Source organism: Lasiosphaeria miniovina, assembly GCF_030549165.1.
Source record: "Lasiosphaeria miniovina strain SMH2392-1A chromosome Unknown B0T26scaffold_3, whole genome shotgun sequence".
Taxonomy (NCBI): domain Eukaryota; kingdom Fungi; phylum Ascomycota; class Sordariomycetes; order Sordariales; family Lasiosphaeriaceae; genus Lasiosphaeria; species Lasiosphaeria miniovina.
In genome coordinates, this window is record NW_026848222.1 from 6,064,857 (window position 1) to 6,083,637 (window position 18,781).

Genomic DNA, 18,781 nt, shown 5'->3' on the forward strand with positions numbered 1-18,781 from the left:
TCTTCCTTCCGCCACTTTCGCCTTCACCGAGGTCTGATGCCTAGTCTGCATTCCTGTGAGGGCCTGGTCCTCCAGGCCTCCCAGACGCTCTGACTAATCAGACGCCAGTTGGGTGGATCCACCCGACCAGCCAGAGCCCCACCTTGAGACGCCCTGGAAGAATCTCGCGAGGGGAGGCTTTTGAGCTTCTTTTCCCTTTTCCCTTTAGTTTAGAATCTTCGTCTATAGCGCCCAATAGAGGAGTTCCGCCCTCATTCCAAGCCGGCCGTGACAACTCCGACGGTTTCAGATCCCGGGGCGCCGGAGTATTCAGGCAGGGGTAAACCCTATCGAGCCAATCGACTTGCAGAACCTGGCAGCCTGGAGAGGTGAAGCTTTATTTGCGAAAAAAGGCGATCCTGATAGGGTTCAGCTCCCGTTCGTAGACCTTATAAGCGAAGATCTTCCTACTGGCTTCACCTTCGATCAATTCGGGCTTATGGTCCAGTCCCCGTCTCAATCTTTAGCGGGAATGGATCTTCTAAATTCGGATACTATTATTGGAAGAATTCTCAATACGACCTCGGCAGAGGAGGAAGCTAGCAGGCTATCCACCAATGAGGATGGTGGAGGTTCTAGCACTACGGAACCACTCAACCATCTCACCCTCAGCTCTCCTAGCCAACCCCGATTATCAATACCCTTAAGCTCCCCACTAGACTCTACTCTTGCAGAAATTCCGTCCAGGGGTTCTACACCCGAATTGACTGATATAACCGACACAAACACCATAGTAGCTACACGGCTCCGCCCGCGAAAGGAAAAACCAGACTACCACGAAGCACCGCAAAGAAACTCCAGGCCAACGATTCGCCAAACGTTACCCCAGGAGCGATGCTATCCGCCCCAGATACCACCACTACTCCTCGATACGCTAGACAAGTCAGATTTCTATACGACTAAGCGGCTACTCATATTCGCCTCACCTAACGTTCGCTTTCAGGACATGTGTCATAGCCATCTTAAAAAGTTCACGGAAGCAGCAACCCACCTAGACTCCTTTAAATGGCTACTGGATGTGAGTAAGGGATTCCAAATGGTCGGTTATAATAAAGGGTCCCCTCTCCGGCGGCGCCGCACTTCGCTTCCGGAGATTAGTAACCACAACCCCCTAAAAAAGCCTCGGCTTGACGACCTGGCGCCGACCTGTAGTGTCACGGCGCGCAATGGCCGTAGCAGTACTATATAGCTTACTACAGGCTGCAAGTTGTCAACTTGCAATTCTGGCATCCTTTTGGGGGTTCTAGCGCAGTGGTAGTGAGTGCTGCAGGCTGGCGCCGTCACATGTAGCTCTCGACCTACCGACTCGAAGCAAGAATGCCGCCTGAAACACGACACAATTCGCGACGAAGCCTACCGCCAACGGGTGCTGAAGGAATCCCAATCCGCAGAAAACAGACTCGACTCTTGGGGTAGGAGAACAAACGGTTTAGTCAAATTGTGCAAAAGTGCAAGCCACCAATGCGTGGGGAAGCATACTTTCTTAGCGGGGAGGAGGCATCTCAATAGGTAGAGCTTAGGCAAGTGGACGTACCTCTCTTCACACAAAGTCAACAGCTGTTTCAGTGGAGGGGGGTAGACCGCCTAATCTCACAGTTCTTTAGCCGCATAAGAGATCTCGGGCTTAATCGAACCGTATCTGTTCAGATACCCTCTCGGGCTCTACAAGAGGAATCTTGTGAAAGAAAAACCCTTCTAGATGTCCAAGACCGGTTTCTCATACAGCAGTCGACAAACAATCCCTGGAATCTACTCGACCTTCAAAGCCCGATACCTTCAGCCCTACCATCTTTCCTAGAAGGGGAGAATTGCCAACTCCTCCTCCGGATACGCGATGTAGCTCTGATAGGCAACAGTGTTGAACGGATAGCAGCGCCTGCGCAAGATTGGAACATGTGGCGTAATATTATTGACTGGGCGCTCCTGTCTGAAGGGGGGTATAATACGGCGCCACATATGGACAGCCACGGTTTCTCGACCTGGATTACGACTCAAGAGGGACGTATTGGTTTCGGGTGGATGTCCCAACCAAGTCAGCAGGAAGAAGAGACATGGATGTCTGATCCACACAACTTTACTGGAGGAAATTGGAGATACGTTGTCCTTTCACCAGGACAAACAGTATTTTTCCCGTCTGGCACTATCCACTTTGTCTTTCGGGTACAAGGGGAACAGACGTTCGCGCTAGGTGGCCATATCCTTCAGTGGTCTGGCGTCGATCGATGGCTTAAAGTGGTCATCGCTCAGATGGAAAACCCAGAAATTACGAACGAAGATATGGAACAAAGTGCTTTAAAGTACGTCTACATCGCCAAGGAGCTTCTGGAAAATCGGATCCGAGCAGGCAGGGAGAATGAAGGCGGTCGAGGCGCGATTATCAGGTTTTTCTCCTTATTGAAGGTAAGTTGACTATTATATATATGTTGGGCAGACTAACAACAGTCAGGAATTTGACGCTATCGTCAAGGAACGGCCATATAGACAGGGTGACCCACCTTTGCAATCGCCCCACTTTGCAATTTTTCCCCCACACCGCCAACTTCCTACTCTCTACCTTCCACCACCAACAACTTCCTCAATACTGGTCGGAATAGGCTCAAAATACGATGGTTCGACGCGTACGAGAGCGGCTAATAGCCGAGGCTATTGAGGCTGTTGATCAGGGCGCTCAGCAGAAGGAAGTAGCGCGCCTATATAGGATCCCTGAATCCACCCTCAGCAGACGACGCCGTGGACAACAGGATCCACGACAAGCCCAAAAAACACCCAGAAGTTAACTGACGACCAGGAAGCCTTCGTCGCCGAGTGGGCTCTTGAGGAGGAAGCTGCAGGGCGTGCCCCAAGTCGTGCACGGCTAAGACGATTCGCACAAGCGATCCTGAACGAAGCCGGGCTCCCTGGGCGAGTTGGTGAGCGCTGGGTAGATCGGTTTTTTACCCGCAACCCCAGGGTAAAGGCCAAGTTAGGTACCTTATTAGAACGGTCTCGAGTCAAAGGATCTACCCGTGAGAGATTCCAGCATTTTTTTGATCGTTTGGAAGCTGTAATTAAGGACAAGAAGCTGGTACCTGCGAATATCGCCAATATAGACGAACATGGCATGCAAGAGACGGAAACTACGGTTGGGAAGGTGATTGGCGATGCCCTCACATCTCGGGCAGTCCTGACTGGCCCTGATCCAACGACCTGGGTCAGTGTTATCGAGTGTGGTACCGCTGAGGGCAAGCGATTGACGCCCGTAGTGATCTTTACGGGTGAAAATCTACAAGGCCAACACTTCCCGGATAACTTCAAGGAACTACCAGTCCTCAAGACCTGGAAGTACGACTGTACGCCTATAGGCTGGAGCAATAGCAAAATAGCTCTTATGTGGCTCAAGGAAGTATATCTTCCTCAAACAAAGCCCCAAAGGAAGGACGATTGGCGCCTATTAATCCTCGACGAACACGCTACTCATATCGACGAAGACTTCATGCTTCTAGCTAAAAGAAACCGCGTACACCTACTATACTTGCCTTCACACACTTCTCACAAGACCCAGCCACTCGACCGGTCTGTCTTTTCGGCTTTGAAGTCCTATTTTCGCCAAAGAACCCTCGAATTGGCTTCCTTCACAGCCTCAGCACCTATCAACAAGCAACGCTTCCTTTTTTGCTACCGGGACGCCTCAGCGCAGGGTATGTCAGCCCGGAATATCATATCCGGCTTCCGGAAGACTGGAATCTGGCCTTTCCAACCCGCTCGTATACTTGACGACCCCGAGGCGGTCCGGGACGAAGCTGCAAAACCAGTCCCCCCATCCACACCACCCCGGAAGACCCGGGCAACCCGGAACGACCTCTTCAATACACCTCAAGGTAGTCACGACGTCCGCAGGCAACAGGGCTTAGCCAAGACGGCCACTAGTCCCCGAGGTAGGGTCGTCAGGACTATGTTGACGAAGGTAGGGAGGGCACTTGATCAGAAGAATACAGAAATCGCTGCTTTGAAGGCAAAAAACGACTTCTTAGCCAACGAGTTGGAATCCAAAAAACCCTATTCACGTAAAAGGGTCAAAATAGACGCCAACGACAGATTTGCTACTATTGACGAAATTGACGAGGCTCAAAAAGCTAGTCAAAAGCCTCCCAAGAAGAGATCCAAGAAGACCAAGTCCAGGCCTGCACACTTGGTCCAGGAAGCTGAAGAAATTATCGCCCGTGGGCTTGAGCAATATAGAGCGATTGACGAGGACTAGAATGTACTTTTTTCTATAGAATTTGGCCTACAATTGAGTATTTTGACGATTCTTGTGGTGGGCGGTGATGGTGGTGGGCGATTGCAAAGGGGGGCGATTGCATAAGTGGGTCGCCCTGTCTATGACGAAATGAGCAGATATGTATAGCTCGCGACCTGGCCACATAATTGTAGTGATATATAGGATCTGAAGCTTAGGCGTAGGTGATGAGGAAGCCTGAATGTTGGGAGGCTATGGCGGATTACACGATGGCCGTAAGCCTACAGGTCAACACTAAGGGCTAGGGAGTTAAATATGGAAAACGCAGGCCCTTCTATATTCAAGCTCGGCACCTGGTATCTATCAATGCGTTTTGTTTGCCCAGCCACTATTACGGTATAGAATGTGCACGTAGGGAGGTTGATTTCAGCGATGGGGCAGAACCGTACGAGCCACCCTGGGCTGTAATTCTGGAAGCTTTGGAGGGAGCCTCAACCCCTTACTGTCTCTGATTGCCTCGTGTTGTTGGTTGCTTAAGTTTACTTTCAAGTATTGTAGGATTACTGTATATATGTAGAAACGCTGGAGTGGAAGTTTGCTGACTGGAAACAGATGCGGTAGAAATGGGCGGTGAGGGAAAGGCTTGGATTGCTGACTAACTGCTATGCCTTGGTGATGGCGCCCACCAGGTTGGAGCGCCGTAACGCCATGCAGGCGCCTCGATTCTTCTCAGCCAATCGTACCTAAAATCATTCAGCCCTACGGATACAGTACTAGGGGCCGCACGGTAGCGACGAACAGTTGCTTTCCATTTAAACGTAATTCGACCTAGGTGCTTATGTAGAGATGGTGGTTTGCCAGGGCTAAAATTAGCAAAGAGGGGCACCTAGCGTCATGAGGACCGTGGTAAGCCGCTTGAGTCGGAGCGGCAGAATACGGGGCTGGTCATCTCGTGCATGGAAGGGTGCAGGGTGCGTATGAGCAGGTGTGCTGAGGGCTGATAGATGAGGAGAGTGAGTTGAAAAAGTGAAGGCCTCTAGGCTATTCCCGCCTTCTTGTTTGTTAAATTGCACATTAAGTTCACTTTTTTTGTTAAAGGCGTGTAATAGTCTAGATCATCACGAACAAACTCAAACGAAAGCAAACAAAATATCGCATTCCTTGTTTGGCTAGGTACCCTATTCTTTATGTTTCTTATCACTCGTAGCCCATCTCTTCTCGTTAAACCGCCGTCAGCTCAATAACCTAACAGCCGGGCTCAATGGACCTGCAAGCATCCAGCCAACTAAGCAATAACAAAACTACCAGCACCCGTATAGGTCTGGTGGAACGACGAGCCGTCATTAACGATCGGGAAGTCGGACGCGGGGAAGAACTTGGCAGCCGCAAGGCTCTGCTCGGCAGTGGCGAGGGCGAGCTCGTAGAAGGGGGCGGCGCCAGACCCGACGGGCACGGCGCGGAATGACCAAGCGACGGACGGGTCCGCGCACGCGGTGAAGCCGACGTCGGGCAGCGAGCCGACGCCCAGCGGCGCGCCCGTGAAGGTGCACGTCGTCGGGAACGGCGTCTCGTTGCTCGCGACCTGGAAGCTGATTCTGTAGGGGGTAGCCTGGTTAGTCTTCTGAGTGGGAGTGGAAGGGGGTTGGGTTAGACGTACGAGCACTGGGTGCCGTGCGGGACGCAGCCAGCGCTAAAACCGGTCACGTCGAATTCCTGCGCGACAACACGCGGCTCGACGGGGGCGGCAGACACGGTAGAGCCTAGAAGGGCGGCGGCGAGGATGGTAAATGACTTCATGTTGAAGGTGTTGGAAGAGTCTGAGGCAGGTGAGCGTGTGTAAGCGAGAATGTGGAAGGATTTGATGAGCTGTGATGATGATCAAATGATGCCGTGGTGAGGAAGTTCGGATACTTTCGACAACCAGAGACAATTGCCGCTTTATATATCAAAGTCTCAAGATTCTGCGCCACGTTGTCGATGCATCCAATTTGCAGCCAATACGGCCCGTCTCGTGCCCTTCGTATCCAGCCGTCGCTCTTCGCGTCTAGAGCGAGCTCGTAAGATCCCAATTGTGCCCATGGTCACGCAGCGCGCTGACAAGACAACTGAGATTCTTGGCAACTTGACGTCAGATGGCTTTTTAATATGAAGAATTTTCAAGGAACTCTCGGCTGCCGGAACCCGGAGCCGCGACGACAAGCAGCCGCTAGACCAGTGCATCTCTTGGCGCTGAGACGAGGGTGAATACGATGTTGCACTTGGAGAGGGTCTCGCCACGACGTATCTGCTTGTAGTAATCTTGCCGCATGCGTATAGACCACGGTCAACGATCTCGTTAAGTAATCGAAAAAAGCATATAGGTTTAGTGCAGTCAGCAAAACACGTGAGGTGACGAGGTATGGCTATACGAAGTTGCTTCCAGGCAACGTTAATTATCCGGAGCTGACTTAGGCCAGAGCTGGTTCGAGTGAGCCTGGGTCAGCAAAGTGGATGGTACCGTAAGCGCGAGAAGGGACGACAGCTCTGTAGGCTTTGTGGTTGTGTAATCGTGTGCACGACCGCGAAGAATATGTGCAGTGGCAGTATGAGGCACCTAGTTACAGTTCCCTGGCATCTCCCCCGATCAGTAGGTAGTTAAGATACCTAATTATAATCGTGGGTTGGATGGTAAGGAGTCCGAGCTCAGTCTCTTGCGTCGCGGGGTTACGAGACTCGCACCTCTAGTAGATGCGAGCGATTATTACTTTATATGCTTTAAATGGAGTTTTTGTTTCTGCTGCCTCAATCCGGATCCGATAGTTATCGCGCTATCCCGAAGTAATTATTCATATATGAAGGTGGAAACCGTTGCGACTAGGGACTAGACTAGTGCAAAACTTTGTGGAAATTGGCTACCTAGCTGACCCTCCGGTAGTTCTATTCCGACAAATTAAGTCTCATAACTCTGATTAATAACATGAATGCCTCTATCTTTTTAGTGTGCTCGATTCGAGGCTATTGGTAGGTTGCTGTACTTGACTAAATAGTGACTTTTGTAACTCGGCGTAGTTGACTACTGGAGCTCATAACTTTGGAAGGTGAAGATACGACGTTGTTGAAGGGCTCCATAGAGCGGGCAGAGAATACCTATTCAAGTAGAAGTAGCAGCGGGGAGTTCTGTCAGACCCAGTCACTCTGTCTTACCTGCCTGCCTGCAGGGCACACCGGCCAGGCCAGCCACAAGAATCAGGTGCCATTTCCTCTCACAGAAGCCATTTGCTGAACGCGTGAAACAACTTCGATATCAGAATAATACCACCCTAGCTATCTTCATTCCAAATCCCAATAAATTGTCTTTATATGGTAATGACCTGATTACGGTAAATAATGCCATTGCCCACCTACATTTAAGCACAACGCGACCTTACTACGAATAGAACCCTTAGGGCTATTATTGACTTTGGTGAGTTGGCGAAATGGTGAACTGCCTACGGGTACTCAACCCTGGATCTTTCGCTGGGATGGTAGGGACTATGCTCGTCTAACTCAATATGCAGGGGGTTTTGTCGTGATATATATATTTAGAGTCCGTCTTCCAAACGATCCAGCCATCGGGCCCCAGCTTGCATGGACATCGTTGCGGCGCATCTCTTACATGTATGATGGCGGATCAGGTTACTGCGGGCGGTTAACCAAACTCGACTGCCACACACTTCCTAAAGAAAAAAACCCCGCACGATCCTTGACGTGGCTCGTCCCAACCTGGGGAGTAGGCATTCGGATCTCCAGATGAAATGAGGATAGAGCGTCTGATAGTAGCGCAGCGGCAGCAATAACCATGGACGCCATAACAGCCATCAGTCTCGCGAGCAACATCTTCTCATTTATTGTATTTTCCCGCGAGCTCGTCTCATCGGCACACGGCCTGTACAAATCATCTAGTGGGACAAGTGGCGAAAATTCGAGTCTGAGCTGCTGGCCCAAAATGTCAAGCGACGAGCTGCCAAGTTCGCGATCCCGCCAGCCCCAGACAAGTCCACCCCACCTCAAAATGACCAAAATCCTCCGAGCTTCGAGCCGGCCATGTCAAGAGGTAGTTGATGAACTAGTTGCAGAGCTGCAGGGCATCAAGACCCATGGTCGGCACAAAGCATGGCAGAGCTTCCGTCAGGCCCTCAAGGGCAATAAAAGGAAGGATGCCATCGACAGACTGCAGCAGCGACTCGACTGGATGCCAAAGATCCGACGAAATTCGGGACCTTAGGATCCACCTCGGCGATCTCTTGCGGCAGCTATCGCAGCAAGGCACCAAGGTTGACATTGACGCCATCATGGCACAGCTGGCCATTGGCTCTGAAAAGGGTGCCAGATTCTCAGCCGAACAGGCCATCTTGAGCTGCCTGTGCTTTGATACAATGGACTACAGATACATCACAGTCACCAAGGCACACGAGGGAATATTCACCTGGATTCACGAGCCAGCTTCATTTAGTGCCTCGCCTGGATCTGGCTCGTTTTTCGAATGTCTCGAGTCCCCCGGCGCTGTGTACTGGGTTTCGGGGAAGCTTGGCTCCGGGAAGTCAACCCTGATGAAATGCCTCTGCGAGCTTCCTGCAGTCTGGGAACGGCTTATGCACTGGGTGCCGGCGACATGTCAGAAAGGCGAACAGCTTCAGTTGGTCTTTGCGAGTTTCTTCTTCTGGAATGTAGGGCGAAGCAATCTGCAAAAGTCATAGGCTGGCCTGCTACGGCAGCTCCTGTACGAGATCCTTCGACAGTGTCCCAATCTCATCTCGGTCGCATATCCCGACTAGTGGCAAGGGTACACCGCTAGCGGAGCTGTACTGACGGACGAGTCGACAAAGGTTGGCTTAGAAGTCGCGGAACTCGTCCAGGCCATCCAGAACATCTTCGACCACACAAAGACGCAACCGACAATCAAGCTTTGCTTCTTTATTGACGGTCTCGACGGGTATGAAGGAAAGCCAGACGACATCATTCAACTCGTGAGTCTGCTTGGTTCCTCACAACATGCCAAGATCTGCGTCCAGCCGGCCGTGGAACGAGTTTGAGAAGGCATTCGGCGGGAATGTCCTCCAGCAGCTGTGGGTGCAGGATTTAACCCGGGACGATATAAAGCTGTTTGTCCGAGATACTCTCGAAAAGGACAGGAACTTCCAGGAGCTGAAGGAAGACGATGAGTCATGTATCGACCTCATCCAAGAGATTTCCAACCGCGCCAATGGCGTTTTCTTGTGGGTTCGACTGATCGTCAACTCTCTGCTCCAGGGCGTCACCAACGCCGACAGCGTGGTCGACCTGCGCAGAAGGCTTGACACGTTTCCGACGGACTTGTACGAAGTTTTCGAGAGGGAGCTGTTTTCGGTCGACCCCTTCTACCGGCAGAGGACAGCACGGTTCTTCCAAGTCACCTTGACCTCGCTCGAATTGTTGCCGCTCGTGTGCTACTGGTTTGTTGACTAAGACGACTTGGACGCCTTCGTCACATCCTCGGCTGAGACGTGGTCGGTACAGAGGACCAACATTCGGATGAGACAAATGAAGAAGAGGCTGAACGCGTGCTGCAAGGGACTGCTCGAAACCCAAATGTACGACGCCAACAAGCCGAGCAGCTCGCTCCCGTCGAGTATCATGTTCGACTTGCGATTGGCCCGCCCAGTGGCTGATATTGAGACAAGCCACACTACTGCGCCACGACATGGGGGTCGGCCACCACTCACCCTATACGTCATTGTTGGCTTGGCATTCCTATCACCTATCACCAACAAATCGAGATCCAACGGGCCCCCTAGGCAAAACCGAAACCAGAGTCTCCAACAGCAAGCTAACAAAGATCCGATAATAATGTGAACACAATGTATGTCGACCTCCAAGACTTCCACAAGACGTATTTTAGCTCTGTGCCGAACCTAGACACCGCATCAAAGACGTTCTTGACGACTGTTTGGAAGGTGCCGATCCGCTCTTTGGGCTGGAGGGGTTGGCCGAAAGAAGCGAAGCGGGATGATGTGCTGAGCTGGTTCGCGGACTTCGCTGAGAATCTAGCAGCATTTGTAGAGAGCTATAACTCCGCTCCGGTATATGTACGTAGACTAGTAGCGAAGCCTGACGAGCCAATTGGCGGCTCCGTCGCGAAACGGAGGATGGATAAGCCCTCACCCTTTCCCACCTGCTCCGCAAAAGCCACGCACATATCACCCTTGTTGTGTCTGATGAGAGTGATGTAGTTGCTCGTCGTTAAAGACGAGCCTCGATTCGAGCCATTCATCTACCGACGACTTGTGGTAATATCAACTTGTGAAATTCCTGTAAGAACTTCTTGAACTAGGCTCGGAATGCTACTTTAAACCAAGGCAAGTATAACCGGGGTGACCCCGAAAGTGGCCTCTCGCTCAGCCTGGCCCAGCCTAGCTCAGCTCAAGGCGGCAACTGCTCAGCTCTGAAGGAGGAAATGGAAGCCTCGTTGTCGGTTTTGCGGTCATGCAATGGCTGTTTCTTGTGAGGTGGTTGGTTGTTGTCAATTACTGATCACGGCCGGGGGTTGGGACGAGTGATTGGCTTGAAACCAACACGCCATGGCCGTGATTATTTGTCGGCCGTCCGCTGCTGCAATTAGGTGGCTGTTCATTTTGACACCAATGACTTGATTAGATGCATGTACCCGACAAGAGTCTCTTGTCAGCTGACGTTTTCCCGCATCTGAGCAGCCGCGCCCGTCAATGTCTCATCATTTAGCCAACAACTAATTCCCCACATGTCTAAAACCGGCCAGACACTGCCTAAAATCTTATGCTTGCTGACCCTAGGCACCCAGCCCACCAGAACCACATACCATTATCTCAGATTCCATCTGACCAACAACTGAGTTAGGCTACCAACTGTTCAGCTAAAATCGAAGCCTTGGCAGAGGAATTGTGGTGGCCAGCCGTAGAGAACGAGACCTCCTTGAAACTAGCGTGTTTTATCCCGGGCGACGAGAGGCCGTGGTTCCCCGGTTTTCTTTTTGTTTTTGTTTTTCGTTTTGTAGTTAAAATGGGCGACTCTTAGTCCCTGTTCTCCATGTTTGAGTAGTTCTTATTTTCAAGCTGCACCATAGCCACAATTCCGGGCCGGATAAGACCCGCCTTTCAGACACACAACCGTTTCACATAAGGCCCTAACATCTTTGCATCCCCTCTTAACGTGTCTCGGAACCGAGGTGCTAGGCAGACCGTGTCTTCAGGTCCGACCATCTTTAACCTTCGTGGGTCAACTCGGACGAGGCCTGGTGTGCATAGGCACCTAGGTTTTACTGCATGGAATGAAAATCTTATTGCTCTCATTCCTATTTTTTTTTTAGTTAAACTGTATAGCTGCACTTGGGTTTGTCCCTTCTGATTTTTTGAGCCACCATTCTTCTCAGTTCCCGACTTCGCTAGAGCGTTTTTCTAGGTCGTTTTGACTCCGGATCCCAGTTCAGCAGCAAAATATCTACTCCTCTGCCTCAACGACGTCAACATGTCCGGTGCCAGCACATCATGGGCGGCTGATACCCCTCCACCGACCTGGGTCCCTATGTCTGTGCCAGAATATACTGTCTTTTACCTCACTCCACGAAATGCAGAGGCGAGAAATATTTGCATATTGAACTACAAAGCTAGAAACCGGATGGTTATCGCCTACGAGACTGCAGATAAGGCTTTCTCCGACCAAAACAGAACCAATCCGGCCATACTATCCAAATTACAATACATCATCAGCGTGAATGGTCCCGTGACCATGATTCCGGGAAGACCAGGGGCTTTTTTGACCTTTGGAGCAACTTCAGAAAACCATGTGCTTCTCTCGAGCCCAGTCAACACCGTGACGGAGAAAAGTTCCGGCGGTTCGGAATTTCAGAACACCACCCCCGCGGGTAGTGGGAAGTACCACAGACGCCAGTTGTCTTTCATGTTGACACGACCGACAGGAGAGCTCATGCTAGTCAACGAAACTGGGAAACCCGGCGAGGTCGACTATTACGTGCACGAAACTAATAACGGTGAGTCGATGGAACACGGGTTCGGAGAACGAAGCCATCATCTCATCCCCCGTCCCACACTAGCCAGCAATATGCGCGAGAGGCCTAGAGTTTCTGAGGAGCATGTCATCTGTATCGGGGACAATAATAGCGGAGCTTCGTTCACATTTACGTGGGGACCCAAGCACCAGAAAGATCCCGTCTCAGCCCGCATACAGCTGATGGGGCTCTCAAAACTCCTGGACCCCGAGGGAATAGTCAGCCCGAGGCCAGACGCGGAGTCCATGGTGAGTGGGTTTCACAAATACCCGCCATATTGTAGGAGCAGGTACGGCCAGGTCCTGAATTACGTCCACCAGCTCTCGGGGCGAGCCGTTGTTGTCCTGGAGCTAAGGACGGGAGGACCTGGCTTCTCTAAAGGCGAGCTGGATCAGCTGATTTGTGACGACGAGCATGCGAAGCGTATGAAGCATGTGGGTGATAACACTACCAGCCCCTTCCGCAATTATCTAATCATGTGAAACAAAGCCACGCGCGTTACTGACCAGTGTCGATCGTAGACTAATATCCTTGAGCGGCTGCCATTAAACGCGTTTGCTTTTCGTGCTTGTCCCGGCACTGTTGAGGACTTGATGTCCTCCAACTTCAAGAACGGCATCGAACCCTGGCATGGCGACTTGGTCCGCGATGTCTCCAGTGCGCTGGAGTATCTGTCGACCCAGAACATGGCCCACCGCAACATACAAGCCGCAAATGTCTTCTGGAATATCACCCCTGGCCGCGAGACAAGGCTAACCTTCTTCCTTGGCCCGGGAGGCTATTGTTTTCTTGTTCCACGCGAAACCGGCGCGACGGCTGGCAGCAGTTCGGTCCAAAAGAATATTGACCCATCGACTATGAAATACGACTTCCTCTTGACGCCGGATGAGATTGCCAGAAGAAAGTCGGATCCGAAGTCGGATATATGGCGGGCTGGTCTTCTCGTCGCTCAAGCCCGAGGTCATATCCCATTGTCCAGCGAGAAGCCCTGGGAGATGTCGTTGGAAAGGTTCAAGTCTCATTGTCACACCGTGGGGCTGGAAGTAGACTTCACCAGATATATCGACAAGGATAACAAGAGCACCTGCTGGTGGCGGCGGGTCAACCACCTCGCCAAGAGCGGCTGTCTGGGACCCATGGTTGGAGACATGCTGGCCACCGGGCCCGAAAACCGACCAACTGCCACAAAAGTATTCAATTTCGCGAAGAGATATGCTCGGGACCCCAAGGCCATGTTTGGGCCCAGTGCATGGCCGCTGGCCGCCGGACCACCTGCAAAGACAGCAACCGTCGGGGCCGGCGGACGAGCAGCACAGCAAGCAATACCAACCCAGCAGCCCGCAACACAGGCTCTCGATTTGCTTCCGGCGCCGCCAGCACACAGCAATGTAGCATCACGGCAACAAGACAGCCGCCAGATCGACCCGAGCAGCGGCAAGGCCCCTGCCAGCGCCGCCAGCGCTGCCACCAGGGAGAAGACGACATACAGCAGGCCGGCCGTACGCCCGACGACGGCAGCGGCTGGCGAAGGTTCAAGTTCGCAATCCACGGCCAATATGAAGAAATCGGTCGATAGCGGCCCGCCACTACCACTCACAGCGGCAACAGCAACACCAACAGCAGCAAGAACAGTGACACCAACGGCAGCAGCTCCTGCGGCACTCCTTCCTCCTCGCCAGCGAAAGTTGGAGGGAAGAAAATTAATCGTGGACGTGGACTCGAGACACGACGGCAAAGGGGACGGAGACGGGTCAGCGTTGAGTACCAAGAACGAAATGGCGGTAGACAAGTGATTAGTCGATTGGGCCTAGAATTTGATTAGTATAGTATAATAGTGTTGCTGGTAATGAGTAAGGTATGTAAGAAGAATGTCTGATGTGGACTGGAAATTATACAATAACCAAACGATTTGCTAATTATTACAAACTGGACGCGGAAAGAAAGTGGCTACTGACCTATTACCGGCTTCCCTTGCCTTTCTTGGTTGCGGCAAAGGCGTTGAAGACGGTAAAGGCTTCACGAGCCCCGTATTATTGATATCGGAAAAGGATTTAATACTTCCTAGATAACGGGACCCCTTTTATCTTTCCCGAAAATTGGCGTAACCGACGTATTCCGGGTCTACTTACTTGTGAGAAGCCCAGAGGGTATCAAGGCAGGATACCAAGACTGGGTGGTGAAAATTATTGTACGAAAAAAGAAATAAACGGCAGTGTCCCTGCGAGATCAACCCGGGCATTGAAAGCTGTGAATGGTGTGGGATTGCTATCTGTTGTCTAATAATATACAAAGGGGAAAGAAAATATGATCAAGGTAGTGAGGGCCGTACCCCTCCTCTGCAATGTTGTGTAATAGCGAAGTAATGATCCTTTTCCTTCTGTGAACCACTTCTCGCCTTGCCATGAATTAACTGACGCCTTGAAATGCAATGGGTATCTTGCTGTAAACGCCCGCAAACGCCATTCCAGTTCCGGGAAAAAAAACAGGAAAGAAAATTCTCGCCTTGCCCATGACGCCGTAAAATGTATGGGTACCTTGCTGTGTACGCCCGAAAACGCCGATCCAGATCTCGAAAGAAAGAGTAAAGGAAAAAAAGAAAGGGAGAAAGGAAAAATAAGAAGGAAAAGAAAAAGCGCGGCAACAAGCCGGGCAGGCAGTGACCGACGACAATCTGTCTGCCGCAAGTTGTCGATTCCAATCTAGTCAAGAGACATCCCAAGATCCAAACTCTACCGACCCTGGATTGTTGTAGTCCTCCGCTGACCTCAGTGTTTATCGACTGGCACCACCAGCTATGATCCACAACGTGTACCCCAGTGATCTAAGTAGCCGCAACGTCCCTCAAGTGTGGGCGAGGTTCCAGCAACAGGGGCTGTGAGCTGTTGTGGGTTTTGATGCGTGATGTCGTCGTCCAGAAGCGCTCCGCAGACACTTTGATAGCTGACGAGAATGAGTAATTAGCCGACGATGATGAGGATGAATATTTATTCAACGGCTATGTTTGCTGTCCGTCCTTGGCCAATCGCCCTCAAACAATTCCATCAGCTCAGCACACGCCGAGATGGCGTAGGGGCGGCGATCGCGTTGCCCTGGAAGAGATCTTGTACGTAGCGCTCCTGGAGGTGATTAGTGGCTTGTTCCGCCACCTCGGCCATCCATATCGGGCCGCCGGGCAAGCTCCAAATAATAGACACGCGGCTGATCCGCATCCAGGGGTGTATGGTCTGCACGTGGAGGGCTCGCAGGCCGCCGTCGTCGCCCTCGACCAACAGTCTGAGCGGGGTCAGGATGCACTCGTATCCGTCGAGAATCTTGTCGACCTCGGTATCGTCCAGGTTCTGGCGGCCCCGCCTTTGGTTGTTGGGATCGCCTAGGGCGATGCTGACGGTGAGCGCGGGCGCGTCGATCTTGGACCGGACCCAGGAGACGGTGGCACGCCAGTCCTGGAGCGCGGCGTGTTCCGAATGGGACCAGACGTCGGGGTCGTAGGGCGGGAAGATCAGCTCGAGGGCGCGGAGGTGGGGGAGGCAGTCTTCTGGCACCACGCTCCTGAGAAACGTTGATACAGCGAGCGAGCCATACGGGTAGAGGCACGTATCGCCTGGGGCCCGGGGAGGCCAGAACGACGTGGAGAATGAGAGCCGTCCCGTGGTAGTGATGGCGTCGTGGATGACGAAAGTGTTCATGGAGAAGAAGACGAACTCGGCGTCGCGGCGAAGGGCACGGGAGACGAGAAAGAGATTGGTCGGGGAAGCCCAGCAGCGACAAGTAGCAAACGAGGCGGCGTGCTGGCGGTGGGAGAAACTGCCGACAGTATGATTCATGCCATTGCCGGGGCTGTGGTGTAGGCAGCCGACTTCATGCGACGCGTGGCAGGCTCGGTACACGCGATCCTCTCTGCCGTATTCTACTTTGTTCCCGGGGGCGACCAAGTTGGTATACTCGAGAATCTTGACCCGCACCTCGGTAGGAAGACCTGCCAGGGTCGGTGAGGTGTCATCACAAAGGATGGGGCGGGGGAGCGGCGCGAGGTCGGGCGCCGCTTGATCCATCGCGAATGCCTGTTACCTAGGCAAGGTAATTATGTCTGGAATGAGTTTCAGTTTAGGGGGTGGTGCTTCAGAACATTCTTGTTGCTGAATGGCAAAAGGCCGGGGGGCAGGCTACCACAAGGCATTCAAGGTCGGCGGGGCAAAACCCTACCCTAGCCCTATCGTTACCGGGCACCAAAGCTCAGCCTTAATTAGGTGGCACGGTAGAGGTGGAGGAGTCGGGCCCGAGGTGGAAATGTTCTGCAACATCGGGCGGTAACTATCTGGTATGGTGGTTCCACCCCTGCCAAGCCCATCGATGGATACATGTCACGAAAAGGGGGCCACGGGAAAGTAAAGATAAGGCGGTAGGCCGAGAGAATAATGCCGAACACATAGCTCGGAAATAATTGGAGGGGAAGAAAAACAAAAACAAGCTTTTATTATTGGACGAAAGACACAACATGGCTAATTCTCTGAAATGCGGTTAAAGGGCAGGTGTCTGCCTAACTACACGTCAGTGGCTCCCAAACAATTTCTGTGGCGGCCATAAAAATAGATGTCGCAAATTTCTTACATAAGATAAGGTAAGGTAGTCAGCTAGGTTGGGTAAGGTAAGGTAAGCTGACTCGGTCCCCGTCACGATCCTTGCTTCAATCCCGCCTAGTGGCTGATTTATTGGCCTGGATGGTCTGTGTCTTGCCTCCCTCGCCGCATATCACCAGATGGACTAGGCAGGATAGCTGCTTCGGGAAACAAAACGTGAGGCCGATGATGGCCGCCGCTCGGCTGTCAGGCTGCCAAGCCCCAAGCTGCCAGGCTGTCACCGGGCTGCTGGGTTGCTGGACTGTTGGACTCACTGTCAGCTGACGCGCTGTTCCAGTCAAGGCCAAAACAACCTAATGAACACTCGGTTGGTTCGACCGAGCAGGACTAGCGCCGTCGCAACCCTCCACTTTATTTAGAAGCACACAGCAAGACCAAATACAAAACCTTCTCGAATTGGCCGTGGTCAGCGAATCAACCCTGCTGGTTTCAAAGGAGCTCGTAAACTTTCAGAGGCACCGGCCAGCTGCTTGAAGGGGCCGATTCGCGACGACTTTCTTCTCCTTCAATTCATAATTAATTACGCCTAGATCCCCGTAATTACCTTTCCATCCTCTTCTCCACCCATATGATCAATTAATGGATAAATGACGGAAGCTGCCTCCGCAGCCTCGTACCTCCTTGCGAGGTTCCAATCACAAAGGACTTCGACATGGCTCACTATAGACTACAGGCCCCGACTCACAGTTGGGCATCAGGCGCGTGTGTCTCGCGTATGAATCGTCTTCTCTGGTCGCTGTCAAACCCAGAATGAATTATGAAACTGCTTGATCTGATTCGGTGTCAGACCTGGCCGTCTTCAGCCCCCTGAGTCTGAGACAATGCCCCGATGAGGCAATTCCAATGCCAGATTTCCATGCAGACCTCAGATATTCCTGATCTCCCCTCACCAATTTTTGGGGGTTATTTAACAGGCCCCTCTTCCCTCTCCCTGATGCGATCCTTGTACGTCCCCGTTCTTCCACCATCTCACAAAGCTCAAGCCAACGTCGCTAATCAACATCTCCCCATCTCGTCAGATAATAGCACTAGACGCCACCTCCACGCTTCAACCCGCTGCTTCAACAGGTCTCAGTCCCAGCCAGTTAAAATGAGCGACACGCCGCTCATCACCGCCAAAGATCTCGCAAAAGACAGCACCTTGTTCATTCTCAGTCCACGGAATGAGCACGCGGTGAAGATCTGCAGGCTCAACAGGGAGAGGGGCCAGAACGTACCCATAGTGCGTTACCAAGTCAGTGAAGAAGAGAAAAGCCTTCTCGTCACGAGCCATAACCAAGAAGGGCGCAACGATCCAAAACCATATATCCATGTCATTGCCGTCAACAAGACCTTGTGCCCCAGAAGGAATGGGACCCTCTTGTCATTTGGGCTTGCCGAAGATAACGACGTCATCCTCGAACCCAGGCTCTTTGGGGAGTATGAGTACGAGGCCGAGATGGCGATGGCCAAGTCCGAGATGAAGAGGACGGAGATCAAGGAGAGGAGAGAGGGGGAAAGGCGTGATATAGGGTCGCTTTACCACCAGCACCAGTGCTTCTTCGGTATCCACCGTACCACTGATACCGACCCTACCACTGAAACACTCTTTCTTCAAGACGAAACCAAGACAACCCACCGCACAGGCTTCAACTTTGTGGACGCAAACCCCCCTGTGGAAGGGAAGAAGATAACCCCAATGTCTACATGGAACTCCGGGGACGGCAGGGCCGAGCGCAAATATATCACTCAGTCCGATACCGCCAACAAGTCCATCAATGTCATTTTCAAACTGGGATTCCGCGACACCTCTGCAGGCAAACACTGGAATTACACGGGCGCCTCGTTCAACTTGGTCTGGGCCCCGCAGGC

At 52.2% G+C, this 18,781-nt stretch overlaps 6 protein-coding genes across 6 annotated transcripts; 3 read left to right on the forward strand and 3 right to left on the reverse strand.

The window, feature by feature from the left end:
• Positions 1-1,563: 1,563 nt before the first annotated feature.
• On the forward strand, positions 1,564-2,388 carry B0T26DRAFT_623646 (uncharacterized protein; the record flags this gene model as incomplete). The annotated part of the gene is made up of 1 exon (XM_060436123.1): positions 1,564-2,388. A coding segment is annotated over one exon (825 nt), but the record flags the coding sequence as incomplete, so codon positions are not given.
• A 2,886-nt stretch (positions 2,389-5,274) lies between these two features.
• Positions 5,275-6,420, reverse strand: B0T26DRAFT_853047 (uncharacterized protein). The gene is made up of 2 exons (XM_060447661.1): positions 5,913-6,420; positions 5,275-5,850 (listed from the first exon to the last, which is right to left on the reverse strand). Exons 1-2 carry the CDS (start codon positions 6,050-6,052, stop codon positions 5,541-5,543), a joined length of 450 nt encoding a protein of 149 aa, XP_060299340.1. The 5' UTR covers positions 6,053-6,420; the 3' UTR covers positions 5,275-5,540.
• A 1,652-nt stretch (positions 6,421-8,072) lies between these two features.
• B0T26DRAFT_674990 (uncharacterized protein) lies at positions 8,073-9,718 on the forward strand (the record flags this gene model as incomplete). The annotated part of the gene is made up of 5 exons (XM_060439771.1): positions 8,073-8,123; positions 8,177-8,327; positions 8,444-8,940; positions 9,100-9,206; positions 9,274-9,718. The coding sequence occupies 5 exons, from the start codon at positions 8,073-8,075 to the stop codon at positions 9,716-9,718; spliced, it is 1,251 nt and encodes a 416-aa protein (XP_060299341.1).
• A 2,034-nt stretch (positions 9,719-11,752) lies between these two features.
• Positions 11,753-14,086, forward strand: B0T26DRAFT_674991 (uncharacterized protein; the record flags this gene model as incomplete). The annotated part of the gene is made up of 4 exons (XM_060439772.1): positions 11,753-11,811; positions 11,896-12,541; positions 12,614-12,727; positions 12,815-14,086. 4 exons carry the CDS (start codon positions 11,753-11,755, stop codon positions 14,084-14,086), a joined length of 2,091 nt encoding a protein of 696 aa, XP_060299342.1.
• A 1,602-nt stretch (positions 14,087-15,688) lies between these two features.
• On the reverse strand, positions 15,689-16,279 carry B0T26DRAFT_604997 (uncharacterized protein; the record flags this gene model as incomplete). The annotated part of the gene is made up of 1 exon (XM_060435805.1): positions 15,689-16,279. A coding segment is annotated over one exon (591 nt), but the record flags the coding sequence as incomplete, so codon positions are not given.
• A 1,606-nt stretch (positions 16,280-17,885) lies between these two features.
• B0T26DRAFT_706384 (uncharacterized protein) lies at positions 17,886-18,579 on the reverse strand. The gene has a single exon (XM_060441806.1). It carries the CDS (start codon positions 18,240-18,242, stop codon positions 17,979-17,981), a length of 264 nt encoding a protein of 87 aa, XP_060299344.1. The 5' UTR covers positions 18,243-18,579; the 3' UTR covers positions 17,886-17,978.
• Positions 18,580-18,781: the final 202 nt, after the last annotated feature.

Coding starts and splice junctions, on each gene's coding strand:
- B0T26DRAFT_706384 (XM_060441806.1), bottom strand. CDS start 18,242: ATGGATATATGGTTTTGGATCGTTGCGCCCTTCTTGGTTATGGCTCGT.
- B0T26DRAFT_853047 (XM_060447661.1), bottom strand. CDS start 6,052: ATGAAGTCATTTACCATCCTCGCCGCCGCCCTTCTAGGCTCTACCGTG. Junction 5,851..5,912: donor CCGCACGGCACCCAGTGCTC/GTACGTCTAACC, acceptor TACCCCCTACAG/AATCAGCTTCCAGGTCGCGA.